This window comes from Cynoglossus semilaevis, chromosome 13 (assembly GCF_000523025.1).
Source record: "Cynoglossus semilaevis isolate Cse_v1.0 chromosome 13, Cse_v1.0, whole genome shotgun sequence".
NCBI classification, from domain to species: domain Eukaryota; kingdom Metazoa; phylum Chordata; class Actinopteri; order Pleuronectiformes; family Cynoglossidae; genus Cynoglossus; species Cynoglossus semilaevis.
The window spans coordinates 4,779,623-4,795,300 of NC_024319.1; the positions used below are offsets into that span (position 1 = coordinate 4,779,623).

Consider the following 15,678-nt stretch of genomic DNA (forward strand, 5'->3'; position numbering starts at 1 on the left):
CGACCTGGATAGAGGACATTTGATAAACATGAGAGCAGAGAACTAGCCCTTTGTTAGATCTTTTTTTGAACATGTGACTAACCTGAGCTGGAAAGGAGTTCAGAAAGTCGATAAGCTGGAAGCCTGACTCCTGGATGGTCAAGGCTGCCTGTCGTATCACAGAGTGCAAAGATCTCTGGGATTCCTTCAGCAGAGCATCGAGCCAGACTTCTACATTCCCCTCTGCTGTGATGGGATGCTCCAATTCTATAGTCTCTCCCTCCCGAGATGAGACGGCCAAAATACGGTCGTATACCTGAAGGCATTATTTTAAAGATGTCACTGATCTGTGCTGCTGAGCTGATTTAAAAAAATAATCTGTGTAGAAAAACTTGCTTTGTCATGGAATTTGACACTTTTGATGTTATCAAAGATGTTGAGAAGGTGGGCCTGGATGGTGTGAGAGTCAGAGGCCTGGCCCAGGATCTCCAGCAGAGCGGGGTCAGAAACAAAGAAGAAACGTGGAAACTGTAGACGCTTCTTTTCCAAGTAGCTGTTTCAAAATGTGAACATAATGTTAGGTGGTCTGGTGTTGGATTCTGGTGTTGATATGTTAGTCCAGGACATAAGGACTTGTTTACTGACCCTGTGAGGGACTTCTGGCACATCTCCAGCTGTTCAAGGAGACGAGGAAGCAGGAGTCCCATCGTCTCATCTCCCACACATGACTGGACAACGTTGGGCATCTCGTGTGCCCGCATCATTATCTTCACCCATGACTTATCGATGTTGTAGAAACGCTTTGCTTCCTGTGACATGGAGTATCAAGATACTTCACATCAAATATTGACTATATAATCGAAAAAACATTTTAAGAAGACTTCATAAAAGCCTGATAACTTGTTTTACTCATATTTAGGGAATAAAAAAATAGTTATGCACCTTGGGCATCTGTTTGGCAATGTCCCCTCCCACAAACACTGCCTCCAGGTAGATCCAAAGGTTCTGAACTGTCATCCAGCTTTCGATGACATCAGTGGTGTTGGAGAGGTTCTGGACCCACTTCTGAATCTGGGATTTAAATGGAGTGTTGTACCTGGGAAAAGAGATGAAATGGCATTTGATCATAACATTAGCTCAACTTTGGCTAAACTGCTTGATTAAGTGCTACATCATACACACAATAGATGTGATTCTAAATATTTTATACCAGCACTAAAGCTCCAGACATGAAATACCTGTTGCTCATGAGTGACCCCAGAATCATCAGACTGTCCTCCATGCTGGTGATGATCTCTGATGTACTGTCTCCTCTGAGGAGGAGCTCACCTCGAGTCTTGAAGCTGGCAAATGTAAAGGTCTTGTAGTCCCACTCAGCTATCACCTGTTTCAGCTTTTGCTCAATGTCCCGCTCTTTCAAAGCACTGATACAGATGTCCTGATGATTTAAAAAATGAAATGAAATTTTTATCTTATGTGCCTAATGTTAACCAATTTTCTCTAATCCGATCTAACTGAATCTTTCTTTGTACCTCTATCTCCTCCTTATACTCGAGCAGAGGAGCGTCCATGATGTTCCGCAGCTTGAATGTTTCAGTTTCCACCTCAAAGCTATGTCCAGTCACCTGAGCAAGAGCCAAACTGAGTAGTTAGTTAAACTCTAAAGTTTGTATTTTTGCAAAAGACAAATTTCAATGACCTCTGACCTCGCTTATTCTCCTCCAGTGGCGTGTCATCATTGCCTTGTTGCTCATAAGTTCCAGCAGGGGGCAGCACTCACTGAATTCATCAATTGTTTTCTTCAGGTCCAAAAACGCCTGCCAGTCCTTCAGAGCTTGGGGCAGCTTTCGACACCTAAAGGGAGAATGTGATGTAATGTTCCATCATTTTCAACTGTGTTTCTCTCTGTAAGGTCTGTCACAGAAGAAAAGCCGCTCATTTTCAACTGTGTTTCTCTCTGTAATGTCTGTCACCAACCGTGTTTGAAAGTCCATCAGTTCATTGTTGATCTTGTCAATGTTAATGTCAGCCCACAGAATGTCATAGTAGCCGCTAACAGTTTCGATGACGTTGCTGTAAAGGCCATAAAGCTTCTGGAGTAGCGTCAGCTGCTTCCTTATCTCCAGTAGCTGAGGATGCTGGGTAACTGGAAGTCCAAATAGCTCCTCACCACCAGTGTAGGTGATGTACTTCCTGAACAGGTTGTCAAATTGATTCTAAGGGAAACAAATGCATCACATAGAATAAGATGAATGCAAAAGGAAACCATTAACTGTCAAACAATGACACGTCTAACTATGAATTACCCCTAAGGTGCACAGTCACACACCTGGAACATGATGAGTCTGTCACTAGCATCCTGAGGAGATAGTCCCACCACCATGGGTCCCTCCTGTAGTGGAGGAGGCAATGTTAGTCGTTTGCTAGAGACTTCCACGTCCAAGTGACATTTTTCCCTCTTTTACCTTTTCATAATCCTGGTAGAAATGTTGACAGTCCTCCATGAAAACCTCCACATTAGTGAGCAGCTCGTGTCTGAAGTTTGGCTGCAGGGCCACCAGATGATTCTGCACCTCTGTGCTGCGCGACAGTAGCTTCTCCCAGGTGTACCGCAGGGTATCCACCTTGTCTGCCTCCTCTTTCACGACTGACAATTCAAATTTATGAAGCATGGCGTAAGACTCCTGTGAAGAAGGACATGATGTTGTCACATTTTTGTTCTCTGGAAGTTACGAATGAGTCAGACATCTACAGGTCAAACTGTAGCACTGAAGGATGATGTGTCTGCGTACCTCTATGGGAGCAACTTGAAAATCAATAGAGATGTGCTTTTCTCTGATCTCCTTTAGTGCTGCCATGGCGATGCGAATATCATCCAGGTCTTTGATTTGTCGATTCAGTTTCTTTCCTGCTTCATCTACAAAAGCAAATATCTGCTCCATGTCTGAGCGATATTTCTTGTTGCAGTACAGTCCGTAGTCTACCATCCAGTTCTTGGTCTCGCAGGTGAGGGACAGCTTTAGGTCCGCTGGAAGGTAAAAGAGGGATGTGTATGTTGTTATTTGTTCTCCTTAACTATAAAGAAATTAGTGACGTAGAGTTACGAAAACATGGTGGCAGAAAAGAACTGAGAACTCAGTCTCACCCGTGAAGAAAGCCAACGCTCCCACCCTGAAAAACTCTGGCTCTGAGTTTATCTCTAGCTCCAGATCTCGATAGAAAAGAATCTGACTCTCAAATTCTGACAGTAAGGGATTTCCCTGGATAAATCTGTAGGAAAAAAATGTAAATAACCATTATCATGATTCACATCATTTATGCAGTTTATAATGGTAACAGTCAACTGAGGTATTCAACGTATTTTACTCCTGCATGGTGTCTTCACGGTCCTTCATCCAGATGTGATGGTAACGGTTAAAACGGTTGAGCGCAGCAGTCACTTCCTGCACATTTTAGTAAACGGTTATTGATATACAGAAGCTGTAAGTAATAAAATGTAATAATATGTTACTAAAGACCGTGTACCTTCTTGGTGGAACTGATGGAGACACTCAGGACTGACATCAGTTTCACTATCTCCTTGTTCTCAGAAATGGTCTTGAAGTGGTTTCTCGACTGAAATGGAATTTCCTGAGTCACAGACCCTGACATGTCTGAGACGCTGCCCTCTGAGGAGAGTTTAGAGCAAAATGTCTTCACTGATTACACTGCGTTAATATTAACTCATGTTGATTAATTTTTTTAATTTATCAAATTGATATTTTTAACAAATTGGCAAGAATCGTGAGGACTGTCCATCCAATAATCCCTCTGTCCAACCACGTATTGATGCTCTAAGACACAGATGTTATTTTCGCATATTGTGGGAACATTTTTTGTTTCCTGAAGCACCTTTAGATACAGAATCTGAATTTGTTGGGCCTTAAACCTCAGGCCTGTATTATATTTAGGACTGTTGATTTATTCTGATTAACCATAATTAATGGTGATTAATTACATTCACAAGTCATAATAATTATGGTTTACCAGCCAGGCTCCTGAACGTTGAAGCTCCATCGTGTTTCAGAGCGGCCAAACGTCTTTCATTCATTTTTCTCTTCAAAAGAAAAACATTTTATCAGTGTTACTTTATGTTTTACAACATACGTTTTATTCTCTGTCATTCGACCAAACTCACCTTGGAGATCCTTTCTTTGCTCCACTGACTGATCCCTCTGCTGACACCGACCACACACTTCACAGCTTGATTTAAAGCCTGCTGGACCTCCTCCAGGGATGGAACCATGGCAATTTGAGGGATGGAGAGGTTCACGTCCACTCGGAAAATTGCGGGCTGACCGCTGTGCTGGGCACTAGTGGGTGACTCGCTCTCAACTAAAACAGGACGGAGGATATGATTGATTATTTAGTTTCATTTTTTTGGTTCAGTGCATTTCACTTTCAGTTTCAACAGATATGTATGAATTGTCAAGAAAAAATATATAGTTTTATAATCGTTGTCACCTGAGAAATGCATGGGTGCGGAGCCTTGAACCCGCTTCCGCAGTAATTCCAAGGTGTTACGGATCAGTTTAAATAAGGCGTCCACGTTGCGGTGGTTGAAGAAGGAGAGCAGTTCTTGGGCTTCCTCCTCCATCACCTCCATGAGATCCCTCTTTTTGCGTCTCCTCACCAATGGAGAGGAGGGCCCCACACTGGCAGGGGGGAGTAAGGTGTTTCTAGATACAAGACGACCCTCAGAGTGACCCTCATCGTCACCTGGGGTCAAGGACAAATTAAGGACATTAGATAACTTTGTATATTTGTTTCATTTTTGTCCAATCTCTCTGTGACACTTCCGATGTTGTCAACATACCCTCATATTCCTGGTGCTCCGCGGTCTTGCTCTCAGTCGACGTTTCCTCCTCGACTCTTTCCACCTCCTCTCTGTGACTGTGGTCAAACTCCAGCAGCATGTTGATCAGTTCGTTGACGGCCTCCTCCACCAGTGAACTCTTATTGTTAAGATTCTGGGCTTGTTTTACACACAGCTCCTACAGCATACAAGAAATATACGAGAAATATACAAGAAATATTTATAACAGAGTTGGTAAAGAGCTTCTGGCAAACCTAGAGACATTTTTTTTCTTATTTTGAAAAGTTGTGTGTGTCCATGTGTAATGATTCACCCTGGTGGTTCGGACGAAGTCCTCGCAGCTCACGGGTTCATCCTGTGGCAGAACACACAGCGTGGAGCTGCTCATCTCCTGCAGCACTGATTCTATTCTGTACTCCACCAAGTCGTTCACTCTGTCCAACAACAGCTCCAGGTCAACTAGGGACACAGGACCATTTTACTGACATTCTGACAGTCTGACAGTCTGAGAGGATGGCTGTGCCAAAGAAAAGTCTTCTTCTTTTTACCTAAAGCCTTGTCAATGTCATTGAGGTACTTCTCTATGTTCAGAGACGTCCAGTTCAGGGAGGTCAAACCTGGTTGTATGGCTTTGTCTACCTGTAAATGGAGACAGACAGACATCTGACCTTAGGATTGAAAACGTGTTATCGATACATACAGTATAAGCAAGAATTAAATAAACAACAAATATAAGATTATTACCTGACGACATCATCAACATAAGTTTACCAAAAACTGCAGCTACTCCAGGACATGTTTCCAAGAGCAGTAACAGTGAAAATTCTTGTTTTGAAATAGCAGTTCTAATTACTATATTTATTCTCACACTGCTTCATAATTTCAAGAAAAGAACTTTGTAATAATTCAGAGTTTAATTTTGTATTTATTTTCTACAGAACGGCATAACATGTCCAACCTACCTTTGCTACGTGCGGCATGAAAAGCTGCACAAAAGCGCTCTGAATCTTCGCCCGCACTCTGGTGTTCTCACTCAACATTAACTACAGGAGAGAAAAAAAACATTTTAAAAAGTGTTTATTCACAACAGGAACACAGTAGTCTGTACCACAGATTGTTTTAGTTTCCATCCTGTGCTGAAGATATGGACTTTTATTTTGGTAAATACAGACCTGAGTTCCCGTGACCCTTTGTCAGCTCTATGTGCTCTACGTGTATAAGACCTACCTGTAGTTTGCCGTAGTTCTTCTTGAAGGTGTGCTGCATCTGCTGTAGCAGAGCAGCGAATGGTGGGATCTCCAGATTCATCTTTGTCATGCAGCTGGTCTCTCGTATCTGTGTCTGAAGCTCCTGGTCAAAGTTAACCACCAGCTCCCCTGTCTCCACAGATCTGACCAACAGGAAGGCCTGCAGGCCCACACGTGCACGCTCCACCTGGGTCAGAGGGTTGAAGGCGTTGAAGTAAGTTGTGTAAATAAAATTAATTTCAATGAAACTGGTTGGATGAATCACCAGACTTCCTGTGTATTAAGTTGTAATCTTTGTGGTCCTTACCCCTCTTATCCAGCCTTGATGGTGAAATATCTCAAACTCTACCAGGACTTTTGCTACACTGTTATAGTTTCTGATAATTCTTTTGGCGTCTGGTGTGGAGAGAACTCCAGGATGCTGTCCAGAAGTGGGGAGGTCCGGGATGCCTAAACTGTGGTGCATTTGAAAGCAAACAAAAAAAAAAGTCGAGCTCTCCCACGTTGACACATTTCAAAACTCTACTGAACATTATTTAAGTTACTACAAAACAAAAATAAAATCCGATTGGACAAAGTGAAATTTCCCCCTAGTAAATTACATTAATGTACTATTTACTTGAGGGAACCCGCCCCACACTTTGAGAACCTCTTATGTCAAGATAACACTCTACTATCTTTCACCTTTAATTTCTTGTTGAATACATTGACACACAGGCGAACTGTACAGCTGGATTAAAATAATCCACTGGGAATAAAAGCTAAAAAAAATGAACCTTTACAGTAAAGAATGTAATAATTGTTAGACAGATTGATGATTTACCCACCGTTCAAATGTCTTCAGCACTTTTAGAGCCTTTTCCGTGTTTTGGATTGATTCAAAGGTGCTGTCCATAAAGCACTTGAGCTGATTCTGGAACCCAACGGAACAGACAATGTGGGAAGGAACATATTTTTCCTCAATGAACGGTTTTGACGTGAAAATAAAACCTTCTTTTCCGATGCTCAGTTCAGCCGAGAATATCAGCTCACTGTAGTACATCAACGCAAATGAACGTTCTGACTCTAATATTTTACTCACATGGACCTCAGACGTGTTTTTGCAGAAGTGATCGTAGTCGACATCGAAGTCGGTTCTTCTCTGGTCCAGAAAACTGTAGTGTTTGTTCTTCATGTCCAGCACAATAGCCTATCACGAGCACAGGAAAAACGCACACACATTATTGTTGAACACACACCTGCTGGTTTGTCTGTAGTCTAGTCTGGTGGTGCCCAAACTTTTTTTATTTTATTTTAAACATTGTAAAAATATTGATATTCTGATGGAACAAAGGAAATTGTTGTTACATGGACTTCAAACTGTTGGGGTTAAAAAATGGCAAAGTTGACAGAATGAAAAATATCTGAACGTTACTTCAGTGATAGAATGAAATATTTTACGTTTGTCTGGTTAACATGCATTTCATGATGTCTCTCCATGCATTTAACTCTACATATGGACCATGCGTTTTTTTAACCACTGCCATTGGACGTTACCTCCCATTTCCCCTGCATTTCTGCAGTCTGCACAACCGAGGAAGAAAAAAAAAAAAAAAAAAACATCACATCAATGGGCCACAAAATATCCATTCAACAATCTCTTCATTAGTCACTGCATCATATAACCTTAGCATTCAGGTATATTTGTATTAAAACATATATGTATATATATGTACATTTATGGTATAGTAACAATATTGTTACTCTGTGAACATTTAATTGTACGTAGTTTTATATTGTACTGCAATATTTATATTCTGACAAACAGTCTGATTTATATGTAAACCCACTTGGAATTTTGTAGCCAAGGTCTCCAGTCCAACAATGTTAGAATCCTGCAGCACCGAGTAGGTGGAAATCGTGTTGAACATTTCCAGAATCTTGTTGAGTCGTCGCTGGAACGTGTCAAACTTCCCAAAAATGTACTTCTCACTGAAGTCGAACTGTCTTTCCGAGGGAGTTTGCTCCAGCTTCTTTTTGGTTTCATGGAAGACTCGCTGGTACTCCTGGAAGACACACATATATATATATTTGACACATATTCTTACTTTGAAGTTTAGCTCTGTCTACCTTCACACTACGTTAACTTAATTGTGAATGTTTTGGTTTTAGGAGGAAACCAGAGCACTGGAGGAGAACCCTCACACATGGGAAGAACTTCCATCAATCAGCGTCATCAAACAGGTGATCTTCCAAGTGTAAGGCAAGAAATCTAACCACTCTTCCACAGCGTGTCCTGTATACTGATCTATTTCTCATGGATGTGTAGTGGTCAGTACCTGGTTTAGGTGAATCGCTGCTTTGATTTTGTCAACAACAACGTGCTGCGGCTGTTGCCATATCGTATTACAGTCGTTGTTAGTGATGTAGGCCTTGCACGCTGTGATCATCTGGTTTGTCACCTGCCGGTAGTGAAGTGTAAAGTCAGGTGAAAAATGCACAAAAAAAAAACTCAAACACATAAATCCAACAGGAGCTAAAGCAGTGGTTCCCAAACTGTCTTGTCTTGTGACCTCAGCGACATTTATTTTTTTCTAGAATTAGTATTTGATTGTGTTTGTTACTGTATACCAGTACTTCTCAAATATTCTCAAACAAGAATATTTTAAATTTTTTTTTAAAAGAATACTAATTAGCTGAAAATGCTCAAATATTCTCAAACAAGAATATTTAGAATAAGGGACTCAATAATTATTAAACACAGAGTAGCCAGATTGCTGCACATAGTGACTCAGTGACATTTATATATGTTGCATTTTATTTAAACTCAGTTTATATTATATATCAATGAAAGTGAAAGAACACAGTTTGAGAGCGTGTCTGCTGTTTTAAATCACAATTTTAAAAAGAATACTAATAAGTTGAAAATATTTTTTTATCATTATTTTTCTATCAATTACTAGACATTTCCAGTGCCGCGACCCCTAAGGTTGACAACACTGTATGAATGGAATGCATGAGTAAGACAATCTAAAAAACATACAATTGAGGGGGAAAAAAAAGTTCTGTTGCTGTTGGTTACAGAACAGACACCAGTTGTACCTTGACAAAGAGTGAAGTAATCTTCTCTGATGTGTTGAAGTAGCTGGAAAAGCTGTGCATCATCCTGATGGCGTTGATCAGACTGGGAACTGAACTCACCATTGACACCTGAGGAAAAACACACGTGTGATGACATCAAAGAAAAGAGATTTAAAAAAAGGTCACTTTGATGCACCAACTGTTCTTTTTTTTTTTCTCACCGGGTCGCTGTTGTACAGAGGTTCGTAGTACTTCTCCAGGCTGTAGAGGTATTTCACATTGTCCTTGCCCTCGTTGGCTGCGTCAATTATTCTGGTGTACATCTCCTGCCACGACTGAACAAAACGAACAATTAGAAAAAGAGAAAATAAAACACATGTTTTCAAATCTAACAGACTGACAGTCAGACTGAACCTTTATAAGTTTAGATTTGGCCAGGAGTAGAACACCCTGGACAGCTTTCACGTCAGGTCTCTTCAGCTGGTCCAACAGGTGGTTGAAGCGGGACATGTGTCTCTTCCAGTGGATCAGCTCGGCTCGAGGGCCGAGATCATCGTCCTCTTTTCTCAACTGTTCACTCTCAACTATTACCTGTACAAAAAAAGATACGTTATACTTCGATCATCGTTAATTTATTTATTTCTCCTTTAGAAACTGGACATGTGCTCAACTTTGGAATTTTTTTTAAAAATATTTTTCTAGTAACTTGTCTGGTTTTGCAGCTTATAATCCATAGTGACTTGTATAAAATATCCATCCCATATCATCTGTGACCCCAAGAGGGCACTGTCTACACATCTGATAACTGAATGCTTCTATTACCACTGAGGAATTACAAGACTGAACCATTAAGAATATCTGTTTTTTTAAACAAACAAACAAACAAAAAAACAATCCGTTGAACATGGGATGGAACCAAAAGAAAACGTGGAGTCATCAGCAAATGGTCTTCCATCGTTATGCCTTAGTTATTCTAGGGAATATTTCATTGGCTGTGAAGCAACATCTCACCTGTTCGATCTGTTTGATCCAGACTTTCATGCAGCCCTCCAACCTCTCTGTGGTCTCTGTGCTGGTGGCTGCTGCCATGTAGTCTGATGGGGATTTCAGCACCTGCAGGTCAAACGAGTCACACTCCTGCAGTGTAACCTGGGAGGGGGGCAAAGTAACCTGGGAGGGGGGAGGAGGGAGAGAGGAGAGGGGCAACAGCATCATTTAAATAAATGGTTTTCTTGTCTGCAACAAGTAAAATCTAGTAATTCCTACAAAATTATAATTTCTAAAAAATATCTACCCTTGGGAACCACTGTTTTGTGATTGTGCGCGTGAAAGTTTTTTGAAAAATTTCAAAAATCATTGAAAAAAACGATGTTTTTTTTTTTAATTTATGAGACAGACAAAGACTAAAAATATTTACAAAAATACTTAACACTACTACAGTATCAGATTTTTCTACCTTTTCTCTCAGACAGTCCTGTGTCACAGACAACACTGTGACAAAGTTCTCCAACGATGATATGAACTCCTGTTTGACAACCTGGGCCTGCGGACTGGCCACGTCCCCCCAGCCGTGGTTTATGTTCCTCAGCGTGGGGATGAAGATGTCAGAGAGCAGCTGCTCCACGCTCTTCAACAGGCCCACTTCTCTGGTGTCTAACATGTTGAAGTTGACAACCTAGGAGAACGCCAGACGATTTATTCACCTCTAAAATAACGACGTGAGTACATTATATACAAATATAAGTATATTTGGTTAAAAAATAAAAAAAGGAAAGGAACTCACTCTGTGTATGTTCTCTGAGGTGACCGCCTGAGAAGTTCCGTCTCTGGTGAAGAAGACACACAGCCCCGTCAGTGCCACATCGTTCCCGTCCGTCACAAACACTTTTTTGGTGCAACCGGACTGTTGACCAATAGGAGCTGCCAGTGCTGACGCTGATGCTGAGGCTGATGCTGATGCTGTAGGTGCTTAAACACACACACACACACACACACACACTAGATAAATCATCAATTTCAACTTTTCAGCGTTTCAATTTGATCCTGAGAATCAAACTGAGATCAGCTTAATTTATTCAATTACAACTAACCCACTCTGCGGCTGCACTCGCTCTCACAGGATTAATGTCATATTTAATGTTTACATCTAAAACCGTCACCATACCTCTCTCCACTGGCTCGACTTCCTGATAAAAGAACATGAGGCTCTGGAGCCCGTCAACCATGAAGAACTTCTCCATGCGCTCAATCTGAAAAATTGGAAAGAAAAAAAAAATTGTAGCAGTGGTTCTAAAGTTGGGGTTGGTGGCCCCACAGTAACACTTCTGTTTTCTTCAGTTGTTCCTCGTACCTGGTTTCCCTCCAGAATGGTGTCTTCCACTTCGGCTTTTTCCAAGGCCACACATGACGCCACGATACTGAGAACGTAGTCGTGTCTTCCATCCAGCTGAGCACGCTTAGCCTCGCGCTCCTCCTTCAACCTTTGCTGAAAAGTTAAAAAAAAAAAGACATTATAATACAGGAGTCAGAGTCAATCTTTTGATTCAAATGTTTTTTTCAAGATACTAAACACTTTAGTTTAGGGAAATGAGCCTCGCTGACGTGGTAAGAGAAATGTCATGACGTCAGATAACAACAACAACAACAACAGCAGCCCCTGGACGACTCTTACCTGAATGACCTTGGAAATGGTCCGTTTCCAGAGCTGCTTACTAAACACCTGCGACATGACAGCGTCCGTCAACCCTAACCCTCAAACCCTCCAGTATCTCCTCTGTAACCTCCTCTATGATCTCCTTCTCCTTCGTCTTCCTCCTCCACGTGTGCAGAGAGACGAGGTTTCCTCTCACCTCAGCAGGGATTAGTGCTATCAGGTTGTCAGCAGTGAACAGTTAACTATCTGTTTTCACTTTAATGGCCATTCCTGTCAACGCTGAGTGACTTTTCACCACCGGCGGTGGACGTCGGCGTGTCATCGCAACACATATGTACCCTATATAAATATACACATAAATAAATTGACTATACACCTGAGGGAATAATCTAATCCAATCTAATCTAATTTCATTTAATCTAACCTATCATAATCTAATCCAATCCTAACTAATCCAATCTAATCTAATTCTAATCTTTTCAACATATTTGTATGTTTGTATTTTTCAGTGTAACATATAAACCTTTCTCTTGTTTTTGTTTAATTAATTTAAAAAATGTAATTAATTATAATTAATTTAATTAATTAATTGTTTGTTTTATTTTGTTTTGTTTTTTTGTGGCCAGGATTAAGTTTTCTAATTTTGGTTAGTGAGTAAATAATTTAAAAATTGAAAAAAAAAATTAAAATAAAATACAAATCGTGCAGAATGCTAGTTGCTTTGTTTTTGTTTAATTAATTTAAAAAATGTAATTAATTATAATTAATTTAATTAATTAATTGTTTGTTTTATTTTGTTTTGTTTTTTTGTGGCCAGGATTAAGTTTTCTAATTTTGGTTAGTGAGTAAATAATTTAAAAATTGAAAAAAAAAATTAAAATAAAATCAGAATGCTATTTGCTATTCTACGCAATAAAATACAATATAAATATATATATATATATATATATATATATATATATATAAATTTAGTTTTAATGGAGAGAATGTACCAGCAACAGTGCCATATATATGTATATATATATAGTTTTAATGGAGAGAATGTACCAGTAACAGTGCAGTTCATTTGTGTCCTCTGACATTTAATGAGTACAACACCAACAACAACCCAACAACATTCCACACCAGCAACACAACAGTATTAAAAACACCAGTTCATCATTGACGCAAAACCAACTTTTTCAGTGTCTGCCATTTTTTGTGACACGTACGTGCATTTATACCAGTGACATGAATCAGGTGTCACTGTTAGTTTACAGGAACAAGAGTTAAAAATAAATAAATGAATAAAGAATAGAAAGTGTTGTGACACTGCTCCTGGTTGGACTCTGTGCTTCTCTAAAGTCTCTAAACTGTACTTTGATACAAACACAGCTGATTCCCATTAATGATGAATCACATTTGGCCGGTGCAGCGAGCCGAGAAGCCACAGGCCGAGCGCTCGCTGTAACTCCAGAACACTTGGGTCACCTTACCTGGTTTTGTGGTTTGAACTGCAGCATCATCTTTGACAGACTTCCGCCCTGACACTCCTTTTCAGGACATTCCTCTGAAGTGTGTTTTGCGTCGGTACAACGTGAGAGAATTACAGCGTCCAACAAAGGTGACGAGGACGAGGAGGACGAGCAGCTTTTGCTGCAGCAAAACCGTCCTTTTCAAAGCGTTCCTCCTCGCGTGCCATTCGAGAAAGGCCAATTATCATAGTGTTGTTCTAAAAGAGGGGACCAATAACTGCAGTGGTGTTGGGTGACCACCTGTCGGCAGGGTTTTTATCAAGGGTCTGCTCTCATCTTACAGGTCTGACACAACAAGGAGGTCCAGAGGAGAGGCCATGAGAGGGCAGTGTGAATAATTGAACATATATGAAGGTACGAATATAAATGAACCCCAAAAAAATGGTAAGTGTACAAGGAATTTAACAATAAAAATATAGTTCACCACAAAAATTACTTAGTAAAGTTAGTGGTCAATGTGTGTCAAAATTTGACTTTTTTTTTTTTTTGGAGGTAGTAATGATTCTGGACAGTTTTACTGTGGAGGTGGTAACAGTTTATAGAAAAATCACTACTTTAAATATATTTATATTTGCCAGCATTCATTTGTCAGGCGTTACTGAAACCAGTGAAACGAGCAGACTACCACCTAGTGGACTGAGGCGCACAACGCAACCAACTACTTAAAAGTAGAGATACTTTTACCGAACAACTACGAAGTAATTTTATATATTTTTTTTTTATAATTCTTTTTTTTAAAAGACCTCTTTATTTAAATATCTTAACGTCGTCACCCTGTTACTGGACGTATGACGTGTTCTAACCTGTGTCTCCCTGAGTGAGTCCACCAGGACAGCGGGCTGCTGGCTGGTCGCGGCCCCGCTGCTGTTCCTGCTGCGGTGCATCATGGAACCAAGACGAGCTGCGCTGAAGAGTCCTTTAATCATCACTGCAGAGATCAACGTTACCTGACTGAAACACCTGGGTACTCGGTGGGTCACATCTGTCCTTCTCAGTCATCTGTGATACTTTTTCTTACTCCCCCGCCCCAACCCCTGACCAATATGTTGTTGGTGGTAGTGATTTGGTTTCCATGGTGACGAAGGAAACTTTGGAGAGGGGGCAGCTACAGCAGCAGGGCAGGGCCTGGACACGTTTTATATAAAAACAACGACCCGAACTATGCGCAGTATTCACGCAAATATATATATATAATACATTAAGCAATACACATTATATGTATATGTGTATTACTGTTAAATAAATATATTAACATTCAAATTAATATTAATTAAATATTAATTATTAATAAATTAAAAATATTTATATTATAAATATTAACTAAATATTTTTCCCCAAAAAATTAAAAATAATCTAATGAAATAGTGCCTTACATGCAAAAAACCCCAACAAAAACAGTATAATATAAATATATATGATAACAATACTGTCAAATTAAAAAACAGTATAATATAATAATAACAATACTGTCAAAAATTAAAAGACAATAAACCTGCTTACAGTTAATATCCCAACATTCAACCTTGAAATTCCAAATTCAGTCAAAACACTTGAAAATCACACAAGTTTATTGTATCTAAATATTAAAAACAAAAACGTTTTTGTTGAAGAAGTGTTAAGAAAATTCAGTTTTTTTCAGTATATTGTGCTGTGTTACTTTTACGGCCTACTGTAAATGACCAGAATGTGCATGTAACTAAAAAAAATTATTATTTTTCAACAAACATTTTTAATTAATGAACTTTTTTTTTTTTACAGTCTAGTGCGTTCCCTTTTCCTCTGTCAAGTGTGTGATGAAGTCAACTACATGGAACGCGTCCGGGGCGGTCTCGTGTATCATCGCGCTCACTCGGCTTTTTCCGGTGTATGTGCTTTTGGTTGTGAGCTAGCCAAGTCGAGCAGGCTGCTAATGTTTGTGGTATATTTAATGTTAGCCGCCCGGATAGCGTCTGAAGAATGGCTGACGTCGAGGGACATGGGATTTGCTCGCCGGTCCCTCCGTTGCCCCACTGCTCCTCTCGAAGGGGCTCCGGCAGCGGCAGCGCTACACCGGGCACCACCGGCAGTCTCCAGACGGGCATCACCGTTACTTCATCGGGGCCTCGGCTCGTCCGGATAGTGAAGTCGGACTCGGGGTACGGCTTTAACGTTCGGGGGCAAGTGAGCGAGGGCGGGCAGCTGAGGAGCATTAACGGAGAACTGTACGCCCCTCTGCAGCATGTCAGCGCCGTCCTGCCGGGTGGAGCGGCAGACCGAGCCGGCATCTCCAAGGGGGACCGGATCCTGGAAGTGTGAGTGTTCGCTTTTGGTAGCTCGATCACGAGGGTAGTTAAGTGTTTTGAACAACTGACTCGGATGCATTGTTTGTAA

The 15,678-nt window shown here is 40.5% G+C and overlaps 2 protein-coding genes across 4 annotated transcripts in view; one reads left to right on the plus strand and one right to left on the minus strand.

Annotated features, from left to right (window-relative positions):
• Positions 1 to 14,266, minus strand: part of dnah5 (dynein, axonemal, heavy chain 5) — a 35,200-nt gene extending 20,934 nt beyond the window's left edge. Inside the window, exons 1-37 of the mRNA XM_025061498.1 lie at positions 14,112 to 14,266; positions 11,492 to 11,626; positions 11,306 to 11,390; positions 10,925 to 11,109; positions 10,598 to 10,816; positions 10,153 to 10,290; positions 9,556 to 9,732; positions 9,363 to 9,476; positions 9,163 to 9,270; positions 8,400 to 8,522; positions 7,911 to 8,126; positions 7,618 to 7,644; positions 7,163 to 7,270; positions 6,909 to 6,994; positions 6,389 to 6,536; positions 6,062 to 6,268; positions 5,797 to 5,877; positions 5,383 to 5,473; positions 5,148 to 5,293; positions 4,835 to 5,012; positions 4,483 to 4,737; positions 4,157 to 4,353; positions 4,006 to 4,075; positions 3,505 to 3,647; positions 3,346 to 3,422; positions 3,125 to 3,249; positions 2,772 to 3,007; positions 2,445 to 2,663; positions 2,309 to 2,371; positions 1,957 to 2,195; positions 1,686 to 1,833; positions 1,512 to 1,604; positions 1,218 to 1,417; positions 922 to 1,075; positions 625 to 788; positions 376 to 532; positions 5 to 295 (exon numbers count right to left, since the gene is read on the minus strand). Of these exons, the coding sequence (XP_024917266.1) occupies positions 5 to 295; positions 376 to 532; positions 625 to 788; positions 922 to 1,075; positions 1,218 to 1,417; positions 1,512 to 1,604; positions 1,686 to 1,833; positions 1,957 to 2,195; positions 2,309 to 2,371; positions 2,445 to 2,663; positions 2,772 to 3,007; positions 3,125 to 3,249; positions 3,346 to 3,422; positions 3,505 to 3,647; positions 4,006 to 4,075; positions 4,157 to 4,353; positions 4,483 to 4,737; positions 4,835 to 5,012; positions 5,148 to 5,293; positions 5,383 to 5,473; positions 5,797 to 5,877; positions 6,062 to 6,268; positions 6,389 to 6,536; positions 6,909 to 6,994; positions 7,163 to 7,270; positions 7,618 to 7,644; positions 7,911 to 8,126; positions 8,400 to 8,522; positions 9,163 to 9,270; positions 9,363 to 9,476; positions 9,556 to 9,732; positions 10,153 to 10,290; positions 10,598 to 10,816; positions 10,925 to 11,109; positions 11,306 to 11,390; positions 11,492 to 11,626; positions 14,112 to 14,234 (5,526 nt within the window). The 5' untranslated portion in view covers positions 14,235 to 14,266. The remainder of the gene's footprint in view (positions 1 to 4; positions 296 to 375; positions 533 to 624; positions 789 to 921; positions 1,076 to 1,217; positions 1,418 to 1,511; positions 1,605 to 1,685; positions 1,834 to 1,956; positions 2,196 to 2,308; positions 2,372 to 2,444; positions 2,664 to 2,771; positions 3,008 to 3,124; positions 3,250 to 3,345; positions 3,423 to 3,504; positions 3,648 to 4,005; positions 4,076 to 4,156; positions 4,354 to 4,482; positions 4,738 to 4,834; positions 5,013 to 5,147; positions 5,294 to 5,382; positions 5,474 to 5,796; positions 5,878 to 6,061; positions 6,269 to 6,388; positions 6,537 to 6,908; positions 6,995 to 7,162; positions 7,271 to 7,617; positions 7,645 to 7,910; positions 8,127 to 8,399; positions 8,523 to 9,162; positions 9,271 to 9,362; positions 9,477 to 9,555; positions 9,733 to 10,152; positions 10,291 to 10,597; positions 10,817 to 10,924; positions 11,110 to 11,305; positions 11,391 to 11,491; positions 11,627 to 14,111) is intronic.
• snx27b (sorting nexin 27b) overlaps positions 14,130 to 15,678 on the plus strand; it is an 8,961-nt gene continuing 7,412 nt past the window's right edge. The window contains exons 1-2 of one of the 3 annotated variants that reach the window (XM_025061602.1): positions 14,130 to 14,279; positions 15,243 to 15,599. In XM_025061602.1, coding sequence (XP_024917370.1) covers positions 15,265 to 15,599 — 335 coding nt within the window. In that variant the 5' untranslated portion in view covers positions 14,130 to 14,279; positions 15,243 to 15,264. Of the gene's footprint in view, positions 14,280 to 14,938; positions 15,600 to 15,678 lie in introns of those variants that run through there. The other 2 variants (XM_025061601.1, XM_025061600.1) reach the window with 2 other exon arrangements.